We start from the raw sequence: 14,484 nt of genomic DNA, 5'->3' as shown, positions 1-14,484 counted from the left end.
CTCTCACTGGTTCTTATTTGCTTTTCTGTCTGCTGTTCTGATTGATTGACTTCTGTTATCCTTATTGACTTATTCATTCCTCTGCCTTGTCTAGTCTGCTTTTGACAGCTTTTATCTTGGCTCTTATCTCAGACATTCATTTAGTTTTCTGTTTTTAATTGGCTCCTCTTTATAGTTTCAATTTCCTTTATAAGCATTCTCTGTCTCTATTGATAGTCTCTTTTAGTTCCTTCAGTGCATTGATCATGCCCTTGTGAAAGTCATGATCTAGTAGTGCACTGAGGGCTATTTTTTTTTTCTTTTTTTTCTTACCAGATTTTCTGAGAATCCTCTTGTAGTTTGAAATAAGAGACACTCTGCCAGAATTCATTAGTTGTTCTGCGTGATTCAATGAGTTTGTAGATGTAATTGTTGGTGTATTTGTAGGAGATGGCAAGTTGTGAGTCTCTCTACTCTGCCATCTTGGCTCCTCCCCTGTCCCTACCCATGATGCACACAGAAAAGCCTGGGGTAGGGGATGGTGCCTAAACCACAATGCTAATCACATTACAATGAGCATTGGGTCACAACAGGTTACATCCTTGTTGCTACCATGCAGTTGTGGCTGTCAGGTTCTAACTGGTTCCTGCTGGCGCTCATTTAGAGGAAGTAAAGCCCCTTTATACTGGAGGCGGGAGTAACACCATCTTCTGGACCACTCACCCTCTCCTCCACCTTATCTGCCTGGTGCATCCACTTATCTAACTAACACATCCAAGTCACTAAACAAGCAAGAAGATAAACAAATAACAAAGACAAAAACCCATGGGTTGGGAGGAGTATGGATCATTGTTTAGAGTTGCTACAATATATTACCTAAAATTTCCAGAGAGGAGAGACCATCCTCTCTCTCTTCCACCTCATCTACCTGGTGTCCCCACTTATCTAAATGCCTAAAAGACTAATAATAACAGTCAAGTGATTTTTAAGTCATAACCTCTTTTTTAAAGAACAAATCTAGTGGGCATGTGTTGTGATTTATAATAGGATTAAGTGGAATGCACACTTTTTTATTATTAATCTGCCATTAATCAACCAACAGTCTGACATGTTGGAAGTTGCTTGACCTCTAGCTAAGTGAGTTTTTCACTTCAAAAAAAACTGGATAATAAAGACCTTTTATACATCTCAGGTTTATCTTAAGAATTTTATCACATATAATGAATGCAAGTGCCATGGAAATGCCAAGCATTACATATATATGAAGTAGTATCATTCAAACAATTCTTCCCATGATGCTAACTAACCTTAATGTCTTAAATATAATTAAGTTTTATTTCATATAAATATTTAATACAATAATATGTTAGTATATCACAGCATTGAGAAATACATATTCATTCTTATCTGTGTGATCAGAATAATTATCCAGTTACTAATATCCTGAAGTTAGACATTGAGTTATTTTAATGTAACATTGACAATGGTGAGGTCATTCAACATTTTATATTGCCTTTATATTTTAGAATTTGGGACAGAATCCAAACTTCAAATCTATTAACAGTATATATACTAAGTGTTCTTGTTTTTGTTTTTGTTTTTGTTTTGGCTTATATATTGTTGCTAAGTAACAATAACTAGAGTTTTATATAAAGATTTTTTTTTCCAATGAACATGTTATATACTTCTTGGCCTTGGGTTATAGAGGGACTGGTTGACAAGGTTTATGAACTTGAAGTACACATATATATTTTTTAAATTTCTGGATAATTTCTGGAGGCCAGGTATGCCATTTTTAGCAGGAAGTCAAATATCCATTCAGCTTTTCCCAGTATATATGAATTGTCTATTCAGGCCAACAAGAAGTAAAAGAGTATGCTTTGCTTTTGAAGCCCAAGACATAACAGATAAGGCGAAGCTTGTCAAGCCAGTCCTGCAGGTAACTTTTATTGCCACTAGGAGGTGCCTAATGGTAACATGCTGACCCATCGCTGACAAACACCTCTCAACTCTGTGATGAAACATGGATTGATTTTGATCTTATGAAAGCTGCAGTGGGGCACCAGATTTAGGCCTTGAGGTCACTACTTTATTTGTTCTATTCACACAATGTTAGGGTGGGGATTAGTGCAAGGCAGGTGACTTTCCTGGGGCACAAATTTAAGAAGATACCCACTCTCACATTGCGTCCAGTGCCAAGAGTGCATACGTTCAACTCTGCTGTTGGTAGACAATGTGAAAACAAGTAAACTTGGCCACAAATCTAGTTTCAATACGTCTGAAAGAATTAGAGTCATATGATACATGCTCTCCAGTCCTAATGGAATTAAATTAGAAATGCATGGCAGAAAAATTTTAAGAAATCTCCAAATATTTGGAGATTAAGCAAGTTTCTAAGACAACCTGAGTCAAAGAAGGATTACAATGGAATACACACACCCATAGCATATCAAAATTTATGAAATTTAGCTAAAACAATGCTTGCAGGGAAGTTTATAGTTTTAAATTTCTACATTAAAAAAGAAAACTGTGTAAAAGCAATAGTCTAAGCTTTTACCTTGAATGGCTAGAAAAAGAAGAGCACACTGAACCCAAAAGACAAAAAAGAAAGGATTAATGGCAAAATCATTAAAGCTGCCAAGACAAATTGATAAAAACAAACACTGGCTTTGATAAAAACAAAACTGACGTATCTTTAGTTGGACTGACCAAGAAGTAACAAGGGAAAATATAAATTGACAGAAGAATTTGAAAAAAAATTGTAACCATGTGTTATGATAAATGTTAACTAGATTTATGGTGGTGATGATGTCACAACACATACAAATACTGAATCATTACATTATACACCTGAAACTGACATAATGTTATTTGTCAATTATATCTCAGTAAAAAAGTTAAAAAGTGGAAACAACCCAAATGCTTACCAACTTGTGAATGAATAAACAAAATAATGTGTAGTTTTGAATTGGTTCTTTGGCAATAAAGAGTAACAAGGTAGTGACACAATGTGAAAAATCCTCAAAAACTTTATTCTAAGGAAAAGAAGCCAATCACAAAAGATAGTATGTTGTTATTATTCTATTTGTATGAAATGCCCAAAAACAGCAAATCTTTAGAGACAGAAAGATTGATGGTTGCACGGGGGTGGAGCTGGGGACAAGAAGGGACCGTAAAAGAGCTCTTCTTTGGTAGTGGAGATGTGCTAACACTGGTGCTGAGGGCCCAGTAGCTTCATACATTTGCAAAAATTACTGGATTCTAGATTTGCGATGAGTGAATTCTAAGCTATGTAAATACACCATGATAAATGTGTTAGAAAAGATTTCATGAACTCTAGAGCCTTTTCCTATACTAAGTTGGCTGCACATCTATGTTCATATTTTCCTTCTCTGTATTTGCCATCTTTTAAGGTCCATCCTGTGAGGAGTCAGTGGAACACTGTGTTTCTCAGTCTTGTTGGAAAGGAGGAATTAGTCAAAACGAGAGCTCTGCTTACATCGGGGAATGCCTGGAAGGATTTCTCAATCAAAATTGTGAAACTGATGTCAATGAGTGTTCACTGATACCATGTCATAATAATACTGACGGCATTCATATTCCAAAGGTAAGGGTGAATCTATCATACAAGGGAGATATTTGAAAATATTTTTAGTCATTACTAACCTGTGTGAAAAGTACAAGTAATTAAAGTTCTAATTAACATATTATGATTTTTGTATTCAGAAAAAATCAGAAAACTGCTTAACTTGTTCATTTTCATTTTTTCCTATTTTAAATAGAAACCATAAATTCAGAAACAATCTTCCATTTCATCTTTTTTGTTCTTCTGCCATAATTCTCCCATGTGAACAATGTAATTGTGTAAACTTTCATTTTTAGTAATTTAAAACAATTTTTGTTCATTATTTGATTATATTTATCATTATATTTTAACTTTTTAATTTAATAGTCAAAGAAATAAGACTAGGAAATCATTTAATAATTCCTACAAATGAATATCTTTCCTTTTAATAAGATTCATTCTTGAATTTATAATATGAATTCAAATTCATATTTTAATGACTTCCTTACATGTCTGGTGGTTGATGCTGGTTGTCAGCCAGGTACAACAATTAGCCAGAACCCTAAGTATAACTTCTCCATGTGACTTGGTCTTCCTCACAGCATGGTGGCTGGATTCCAATAGCGAACAGCCCAAGACAATCAGAGGTCTTTTAAACTTAGCCTTGAAAGTCACAGCACTTCTTTTCCCCAGAGTCACAGCTTGCTTACACTCAAGGAGGGAAGTGTGGTCCTCAACTCTCAGCTAGGGGAGTGTGGAAATACCGTAGTAGAAATAGGCTGTGACATGGGAAATGATGTTGGGATATTTTGGAAAATAGAATCTTCCACATTATAACTGAGAAATTCTACTACCTGCTTAGGTAAATAGTTTTCTCCCCTCCCCATGTAAGAATCCATTCATTATATATGAAATACCTAAAATATTTTTGTAAAAAATACCTTTTAATCTTTTCTAGGATATCATATGCATGTGTTTACCAATACTGACAGGCGAGCTTTGTAAGCGACTTCAAACACCACACGGGTCATTTCCTTGCAAGACCAATGCCACAAGTATAAAATATGACAAAGATGACCATTGCAGGTATGATTAATTAATTTCCTATTTTTAAACAAAAGTATAGGAATTTTAAATCCATGTGGACAGAAATAAAACAATGTTCTGTTTTAAGCTTAAATTTTATTTAATGGCTTACAATATTTTATTTCCAAATGAAGTAGAAAAATGTGAGTGTGTTTTTATGGGATATTTAAATGTTGTGGTATTGGTTTTAAATAAATGTTTCAGAAATTCTCAGACATTATTTGAACATACAGTTATAAAATATATATTTTGCTTTATGATGGAAGTTTGTAGGATAACTGAATAATATTTGAAGGTCTAGAAAGAAGAGATGATGGAAGTATCCACTGTATTATTTCTACTGTACACATACAATGTTAATATTATATTTTGAAAGTATAGAGTAATTATCTCTTTCTGTCATTCACAGACCTCAGCTGGTAGTTTTCATTTAGGATTTTTAGGCAAAGTTTTAGGAAGCAGTGCCTTATTTAAATAAAAACTTGCTAAAAATTACCCACTTGTAAATGACAGAAGTGACCTAGTTATCTGGGCTTATAATTTTAAACCATTTTAAATAACTTTGTAGATCCTTTCTCACACCGTTAAGAAGTACAATTTGTACTCTTCACCCTTACTTGACTTTTATCCAGCTGCTCAAAGGAAGTTCTTTCAGGCATTACTGAAGGGCAGTAAACAACCTCAAAATTTTAGAATATTCATAAAAGCAGAAAATTAAAAGCTCTGGTACAGGAAAGCCTTAAAAGACACTGAAAAGAAACTTTTCATGTGCATCACAGGTGTAGAGTGGACAGTACTTCCATCAATTTCAAAGGAATCTAAACACACGTTTACAAAAAATAAGAAAACATATTCAGTTGCTTAAATTTGACATTTTCAGAAGAGAATGAAGAGAAACCTCATCATTTCAGTATCTTAGGTCTTACCCATCCCGTGAAATTAGTGCCTTCAATCTTATATTCACTCACGAATAAATCCGTCCTTTTAAAAATAGGGACTTTTTAATTATAATTTCTAGCTCTAAGCCTTATAGTGCTAGTATATTTGTGAATCTACTTAGAAAAGTAATCTACCTTTAAAGATATGGATAGCATTATATAAATGGGGTAAATGTACCTTTATATATAAAATGTATTCTTTATCAAGTATGATACTTTTATTGGCCCTTAATTAGCATTATTCTGGTTGTCTAAGAAGCTTTGTTTTGAATTTTATCGTCAAAGGGAAAACTCAATAACTAGAGGTATGACTGTCATCTCTCAGTTTATTTTTCTATTATTAATAAGCTTAAAATTATGCAATTTGATCTTGAATGCTTTGTAAGGTGTGCTTTTGATAGGATGAGTGTTATAGAAATGCAAGTTAGATTTCTCTAGGATGGATGAATTACATCAAGTAGGTAACAACTTGTAACAACTTTGAAATGAATGAACAACTCATGAAATTAATATGAGCCACTATAGTGTCCTAATTGTTGAGATTGCCCATATTCTTTTAAGAATTTACATTAAGCACAACGCACATTGTGCTCATTTGAATCTACATAATTAAAATCATTGTCTCTTCCTTTGGCTAAATTAGACTCCTGGTTAATAATAGTTGATAGGAGATATTAGGAAATATTAGGAAAGTGACAGGAGAGTAAAAACCAAATTGTTTCAATGGGACAGAAATAACACAGTCTAATTCAAACGAAGAGTGAAAATCTGAGCTCAGAAATCAATAAGAATGTAGTGAAATTTGAAACACAAAAACAGGATTTCCAGCACCCAAATTCTCATCCCTTCTGCAACTCACCATGGATAGTTAAAAAATGTGTTAACTTTGACTCAGATGAAGTGATGGTGATGTTATCAACATAAACTAATAAAGCATGAAGTTAAAACAGTGACAAAAACTAGTCTGGAAGGCTATTCTTCTTTTCTCAGAGGAGATTAAGAGAATCACTGAAAATAAGAAAAATAAAAGCCCTTTGACTTCAATGCCTTTAGCAAAAGAATTATCTGTGCATTGTTATCTTAAAACGTATATTTTTTCTAAAAGTGATTCTCACACTAGCTGCGCCAGAGTGTAGCTGTGTTAGACTCTCCTGAAGAGCTGTTTAAAACACAAATAGTTGTCTCTTGCCCCTAGAGTTTCTAATTCAATACATCCTGGTGAGGATTGCAAATGTGTATTTCTACCCAATTCTTGAGATGCTGCACTGAACTCAAACAGCACCAGTGCGGAAGAGCCTCCTTTATCTTCTCCGCTGCTATATCCACACACGTCAACCCAAGCGTTTGCTCTTCTGTTCTGAATCTGGGGGGAAAGGTGTGGAGTTGGGGAAGAAGTAAAATGAAGAGAGGAGAATAGAAATGTGGTGACCATAGCAGTTTCTCTACTTGCACAGATGGACGGGATCTGCATTCCTATGATTAGATGAGAGAGGAAATAAAAGTGCTTCCTTGAGAAAGACACGAAGACATTAGACATAAGAATTCAACTGGCATCTCATGACCACAAACAGCACAGTGTTAGACAGGAGTTCATTTTCACCTGCGCCTACAAACTGGGAGCAGGGAGGGCACAAGTGCAATCTGGTGGGAGAGGAAAAGGGATAATTGATGTCTTGGAGTCATCAGGCAGGTGGAATGCAAAGTAGATGATTCTCTGAAATTACTGAAGGATGTGTTAGTTGGGAGTGCTAATAATTTGAAAATAAAATGGAGCTATAGTAATTGCCGAGAATGGAAGAAATAACATAAGAATATTGAAAAGTCTCTCATAATACAAAAACACTCTTCCACATCAGTAGAACAAAGAAAAGCAGAACAGATGAAATGCCCAGCCATCAAGAAACTTACATTCCAGCAGGCAGGTGCTGCTCTGAGGAATCAGTCCGGCTCCTTTTCCTGGACTGGAATATTGTTGTATGATCCCAAGGGAAGACACAAGGACACCAGTGAGGAAGGTGCTATGTCATCCATCCTAGAGATGGTGGTGACTGGCATCACCACCAGGAAGTCATACGATGGTGATAATTAAGGGCCAGATTTGAAATATATTTCTAAAGGGAAGATTCAATATTTTGCTGAAGGACTAGATGTGAACCAAGAGATAAAAAGAAGTCAATGATAATGCTAAGGTTTCTTGTTTGCTCCATTGAAAGGTTGAAATATATTTCTCTAAAATGAGAAAATGTGTGTAGAAAGAAGCATGGCTGGGGAGGGTGGAAATCAAGAAGTCAGTTTGGACATGTTGGCTGGAATATCTAATACAGCTAAGTGGAAACACTGAGAGAGGCATTCAGGTGTGTCAGTTTCCATTCTAGAGGAAAGGTTTCAGTTTCATGTGTGCATTTCAATGCCAGCAACAAAGACGTGGCATTTAAAACCAGGAAACTGGATGGCATTACCTTGAAGGGAGCTTGGACAGGGAAATGGGAGGTCTGCAGACTGAGACCCTGGGCACTCTTACATTTGAGAGAATTCAAGGACAGGAAAATAAAACTGAAAAGTGGGAGCCAGTGAGTTGAGGATAGAAAAATCATCACAGGAAACAGAAAATATTCTAAGAATATTAAGACAGCACCAACGATCTTAAACTATGTGGCTAGATATTGTTAGAGGAAGTGAGAATTGATCTTTGCAAATGGAAATAAGGATTCCCTTGAAAAGAGCAGTTTGACAGAATAGTGGGAAAAAATATTGGGTAGACCCAGTTTACAGGTGAATGGAAGGAAAGAAATGGACTTTTCCTATAAAAGGTAGTAGAAATATAGAGTAATGGAGTGGCAGCTGAAGGACATTCAAAATAGGTCATCTTTAAACAGTAGGAGAGATGGGCTGGCATGTGGCACACAAACAGAGGAGCAGGCTTAGGCAGGACAGCAGACACTACATCAGTTACAGTGGAGACAAAGCATAATATTTGTACTGATTCAGGTGTTTTGAATATGTGGGGTTGAATCATTCAGAAAGTATCTACTGATGGTTCTATTTCTCAAGCAAAATAAGAAGTAATGTGAAATGAAGAGGTGTGAAATTGTTATCCACTTGAGAAGGAGGAAAACGGACTATTACTGATATGCAGCAATAAGGGTCCCCTTGAAGCTGGTGAACAAGGATTTAAAGTGCGTTCAGTCTACAGTACAGTGCAGCATCCTCAGATACGTGTCGTTATTCACATGTTCACATGAAACAGCTTGGGTGTTGAATTCAACTAAAGTTGGGTCTTGATCGGGCTATAATAATGGAGAGAAGGGGGCAGAGGATTTGCGGGCATATGCAAGAAGTGAGTGTAGGAATGGACCACATAATTTAACTCAATAAGTAAGAGTATATGGAGAGACTAAAAGACATTTGAGAGTTGGTAGGGGCAACGGATTATGGGGTTGAAGAGTTGTCTTCAGAGCATGAGAAGAAGTGAGCTGAAATGGAGAATGAGGCTGTCGATGGAGCGTGAGATCCTTGACATGAAGATGATGGCAGGAATACCATGTGCGATGGTTTGGGAGAACGGAGAGCACTGCGGTGGGAGTAGGTTGGAAGTAGAATGAAGACTGAGATCTTTGAGCTGAGATGGTCTCCTCCTCTGAGAAGCTAGGGTTCTAACTGCATCAACTCTGCAGATACTGAAATAACTAAGTGAGACTGGGATTGTATCAGAGGTAGGTGTGATGGGCAAGTTGTCAAACACTGAAGAATTAGAATGAGACAAACGCCCAGGAGGGTTAGCTGTTAAGGACCGCACAGGAGGGGACAGGGGAGGCACCATCTTCAAATAACTGCCAGGTTTAAGCAGGAGGATGGAACATGATTGGGAGGTTCCTGTGGTGAATGGTGATCAGGGGTTCAGGCTGGTGGCCTCAAAGATGGATCAGAGTGGGGCAGTTGTGAGAATTGGCGTTAAGTCAGGGGTGTAGGGCTGATCAGGTGCTCAGGAGCTCAACAGACAGCTCGGAAGCTCCTCCAAAGGCAATGCTGAGGCTCCGGGTCAGCCCTCTGAGGAGTGCAGGGCAGTGGCCAGGGGGCATCAGGACCCGGCAGGCAGATTCTGAGTTCTCAGCTGTGCACCAGAGTGGGAAGGTCCTGGGCCACTAGACCACATGAGGGCTAGGAAACACTGCTGATACCGCCATCACACACACACACACACACACACACACACACACACACACACACACATACACACACTCTCAAGTACACATGCACAGAGACACACACTTACCTATTTTAATATTTACTGAATGTAATGCCTCTAATATTTTGTATATGTAAGATGATCACATTCTGAATATTTGGAATGAAATGAGGAAACATAAATCAGGAAATCGATATTAATGAAACTACTCAGTGTCTTTCTCTTACATCAGTTTTTTTTTTTCTTCCAGTCTGAACCTCAGCCATTTAAAAAGGTATTTATTGAGAGTTAGCTTTGTAAAATACGCCAGAAACTTGATACTGGAAAAATAAGCAAGCACTATCCTTTAAAAAAATCAACTTTTTTTCTATATATAGATTTTTGCTTTCTGAACCTTTTATTTTCTCCCCTCAAATTCAAAGATATTTCCTGGAATAATGATGTTCTATTTTATTCTCTCAGCTTACTGTTTTGTTTTGTTTTGTTTTGTTTTGTTTTTTTGTCCTGTTTCCTCCTCACGGAGTCACAATTATAGCTTGCCCAACTTATCTGTCAATTCAATGTATTAATGTACATTTTTTTCCTCAAGTCAGTTTCAGCATTTCATTAGTCTGTATGACGTCTCACCATGTCAGCCCTGAGTTAGGGTTTTCAGTTTCTGTCACAAGTCAACCTACTTAAGCATGCATCGTGACTTTGAAATAGAGTGTTGTACCACAGAAATGTATAGGTCGACAGATTTCCTTTCAACATAATAAAGTTACATTTTTACATTAATTTTGGAAAAAAAATAGCAATCGCACTTTTGGATGCGGAATTTGTTAATTAATGGAATGTTTCCACTTGCTTGCTCACTAGTTCTTAACTAACAGGAAACTTCAATCTCTTGGAGTTAATTATCTCAAAAGCTTGGTGGCTACATTTTTCTTTCCTTGCAATCAATAGCCATATGTGTAAGTCTAACTTTCCCTTTCAAATAAATCATTCCGAAATTTAACTGAAAAAAGGTTTGTTAAAGTTTAAACACAGTATTAACATTTCAGATGATGGTTTGAACCTCTGTTACAATTGAAAATACCTGGGACACCATTGACATTTTACCATCAAGAATAGCTTCTGCCACTATGAACATAATTTTGAATTCCCTGGGGATTGGTACAGAATTCACCCTTACCTCTGGCCCCCTAGTGGTTCATTTTGAAAATACATGTGTAATCCTTTCTTTCATTAGTCCTGGACCTACTCATTTCCCTGTAAATAATAAATAACAAAACATCACAACAGAAGATAGTACAGAGCTATGTCCGTAAAGTTTGAATTAGCACCATGTACCTCTACATCTTTCAGGGGACACCTGGCCAAATGAATCTTAGTCCCAGTCTTCTCTGCACAGCCTCCAACTCTTCAATATCCTGTAACCTTTCCACTGTTCCCTCAGGCCCTCATTTTGTCAGCAGCAAGTTCTCCAATGCCACATTCTCTTTGTATTCTTTCATTTCTTTTTCTGACTGAAACCTGAGGACCTGTAGTCCTCTTGGGTGGCTCTAGTCATTTGTTGCCACATCCACACCATTTCTCTTCTTCCTCAACAGCCTGTCCATGTTCATCAGTGGCTATACTGTGGACCATTCTCTCTCAGGCTCTGTTTCTTTCTCCCAAGGCTCCTTTCAAGCATCTCCTCTCCTTTTAGCTCCTGTCCATCCCCAGGCTTGTGTCCCTTTCTCTACCACTGCTGTCATCATCCTTCATGACATCAGTATCTATCTTGGAAACCTACCCGTCTTGGTTGCTTAAATCCTTTGACAATTACTTTATGTTTTTTTCCCTCCTCCTCCTGATCTTGGTCCATTTCCCATGGTCATGTCTTTTAATTCATCATGACCTGTAATTACATGCCCTGTAACACGTTGATTTAAATGTTACCACTCTCTGATCGTCACTTCATGTACATCAAGCTCACTCAATCACATACTCTAATATTGAAATTAGGTAATGTTTTCTACCACCAGCAGGCACCTCTAGCTATCTGACGGAACTTCCTCTCCTCTGCTCATCACCCTCAGCAGGTCCCCATTTACCTTTTTACAAAGCATACCTGTATATTCATTCTCAAATTCTATATCTCCCTTGTTTCTTGTTCTATTCACCTGAAAACACCAAACCAGTTTCATTCTGCATTCAACCACGTCAACTGGTGTCCATTTCCATACAAACCTGATGTGGCATCTCACACTTCATACATTACAAAGTAATGGTTGATTTTCAATCCTAGGATTAAACTTGCTTATCTGTCAGTGTTCTTTATTTGATCCATGGTTTCTTTCATTTCTTTGTCTCTCAGTCTGCTTCTGGTCTATCAGTAAATCTTTTAAGTTCCCCATAAATATATCTCATGTATATGAACACTTTTATCATTACAAAGTTGACTCTCTTGTTAAAACTACCAGAATTTCTCATCTGGAAATCTCATTAGCCTCCTACGTTCCCTCCCTGCTTTGACTCCCCATTCAAGTGTATGTAGAATGGTGAGTGAATGTCTCTTTGAGAAAGCGAGTGTTTGGGCAGTGGTTTGGGTGAGGTGATGGGACATGCAGCTATCTCGAGGAAGAGTGTTTACAGCAGAGGGAGCACCCCATGCAAAATCCCTGGTCTATTCAGATCCTACTTATGAGGCCAGCGTAACGAGTCAGGACCAGACAAGGGGAGGTAGTGAGGACGGACAGGAAACTGGAGATGGGGGCAGCTGCTGACCACGCACGACACTTTAAGGTGGTTGACTTTTACTCTAAGGTAAATAGGAAGTATAGCAGTGTTGCTGGCAAATGGATGAATTATTTTACCTATACTTATAAGTGATGCTTTGGCTGTCGTGTTGAAGGAAAATTGTAGAGAAGGACAGATAGATGCGAAGAGCTCAGTTAAGAGTGATTGCAGTAATCTGGGTAGGAGGAGATACAGAGATTCAAAGCAGGATGGGAGAGGGGACGTGGTAAGAAGTGGCTAAATTATGGATAGACTTTTAAGATGGACTTTATGGGATATTCCCTTATACTGGTTTGAGTTAAAGAGAAAAAGAGTACAGTTAATGACTATAGTTTTTAGCTGAGCAATTAAAAGGCAAAATTGCCATCATTTAAATGGTGAGAGCTGCAGATAAAGCAGAATTGAAATGTTTTTTCTTCCTTATCATCTCTTTTGTACACAAGAGAATGTACTTGTTTTAAAAATCGCCACTCTCCCTCAGTGGGTTCCTATAACATTTAAATAAAATCTAAAGTACTTTAAATGCATATCATGCTAGCTGTATTTTGTCTCTGCCTTTCCCTTCACCATTACCTTCTACCACGGTGACTCTGATTGCTCAGTTTCTGCCACTTTGGTCTACAAGAAGTTTCTTGAATACCTTAAGTATCTGCTTCAAATCCCTGTATGTGTTGGTTTTCTATCTATGGAACATTTTAACCAGAAATTATGGTACTCAATGTTCATTTCATTTAGGGTTTTATTCAAATACCATCTCCTCAAAGGTGTCTTTCCTGTTGCGTTTAATAAATATTCCTAAAATAGCTCTTCTCAACTACTTTTTCTGCTTTAACCTGTCCTTATTTTTAAAATTTTACTGCCCTTATCTCAGTCTATCATTATATTTTATGCATTTATGATTTTCTGTGCCACAGTCTAAGCATACAGTGAGCCAGAGAAATTGCTGTTTTAATATTTTTAATACTTTCTGTCTCCTAGGATGGAAGTATATCGTGCTCATTTGAATGGCCAAAATACATAAACTTGTTCTAATAACTGTATTTTAAATTTTGAAGAACCTATACATTATGTCTTGAGATCTGGATAGTTACTCAGTTGTCCAGTTTGTGCCAAAAAGATAAATTGATGAAACGAGTGGTCTATTGTTATACATTTGTCTGTGCCCATGTGTCTCAGACTGAGCCTCCAGCAGTACTGCAAAGCTTCTATTTTAAGAATGTTTTTATTTACTTCAAAAGCTTTTCTCTAGGAAGTGGAACATGACAGTGTTGAAACTGATACAAGTGAGTCTGCATCAGATTCTTGGTTGATGAATCCAAAGACGACAAAAGTAAACACAGTGTTCCATTTGAGACAAAAATTAAACTTAGAATAGAATGGTTCAGGCTGGGGGGTGGGGGTGGGGGGAGGAGTACCAGAACCCCCTCCAAGTGTTCAAACAAGTGATGAGTATTTCAAGATGATAGCGTCAGAGAAAACAATTCTGAGTTACTTTACAACTATCTCCTGTCAATATCCTAGAATAGTATTGAATTTGAAGGAGCTATTTCAGCAGCTGGAAACTTTTAAGCAAGAATATACTAAGTATCCAAAAGGGACCCTGTCTTCAATGCATACTGTCTTTGAAGCTAGCTCGTTAAAAAAATCAAATAATATTTAATTTTCAAGTTTCTTTGTTTTGTTTTATGTTTGCTGGGTACTTCATTATTTAATGCATTGCTTTAATACCTTTCTACCAGTCACTTGTTATAATGGCATCACACATTGTTTTATTTTATATAATTTATGATTTCCTTGATATTTTGGAAAAAATGTGTATTCCAACAACTTGTATTTGAAATATATCAAATATTTACATTCACTGATGATTTATTTTATTTTATGAATTCTCTACACTTAAAAAATAAACAGCTGCAATAAATGCAAGGACTTCTGTATTACTGAAGCCTTTACCAAAATGCCGACGA

At 36.9% G+C, this 14,484-nt stretch overlaps 1 protein-coding gene across 1 annotated transcript in view; it reads left to right on the top strand.

Annotated features, from left to right (window-relative positions):
• Positions 1 to 14,484, top strand: part of EYS (eyes shut homolog) — a 1,182,030-nt gene that overhangs the window by 78,639 nt on the left and 1,088,907 nt on the right. The window contains 2 exon segments of the mRNA XM_031455943.2: positions 3,393 to 3,586; positions 4,503 to 4,630. Coding sequence (XP_031311803.2) covers positions 3,393 to 3,586; positions 4,503 to 4,630 — 322 coding nt within the window.

This window comes from Camelus dromedarius, chromosome 6, assembly GCF_036321535.1.
Source record: "Camelus dromedarius isolate mCamDro1 chromosome 6, mCamDro1.pat, whole genome shotgun sequence".
NCBI classification, from domain to species: Eukaryota; Metazoa; Chordata; class Mammalia; order Artiodactyla; family Camelidae; genus Camelus; species Camelus dromedarius.
This window is presented reverse-complemented; position numbering and strand designations above follow the sequence as displayed.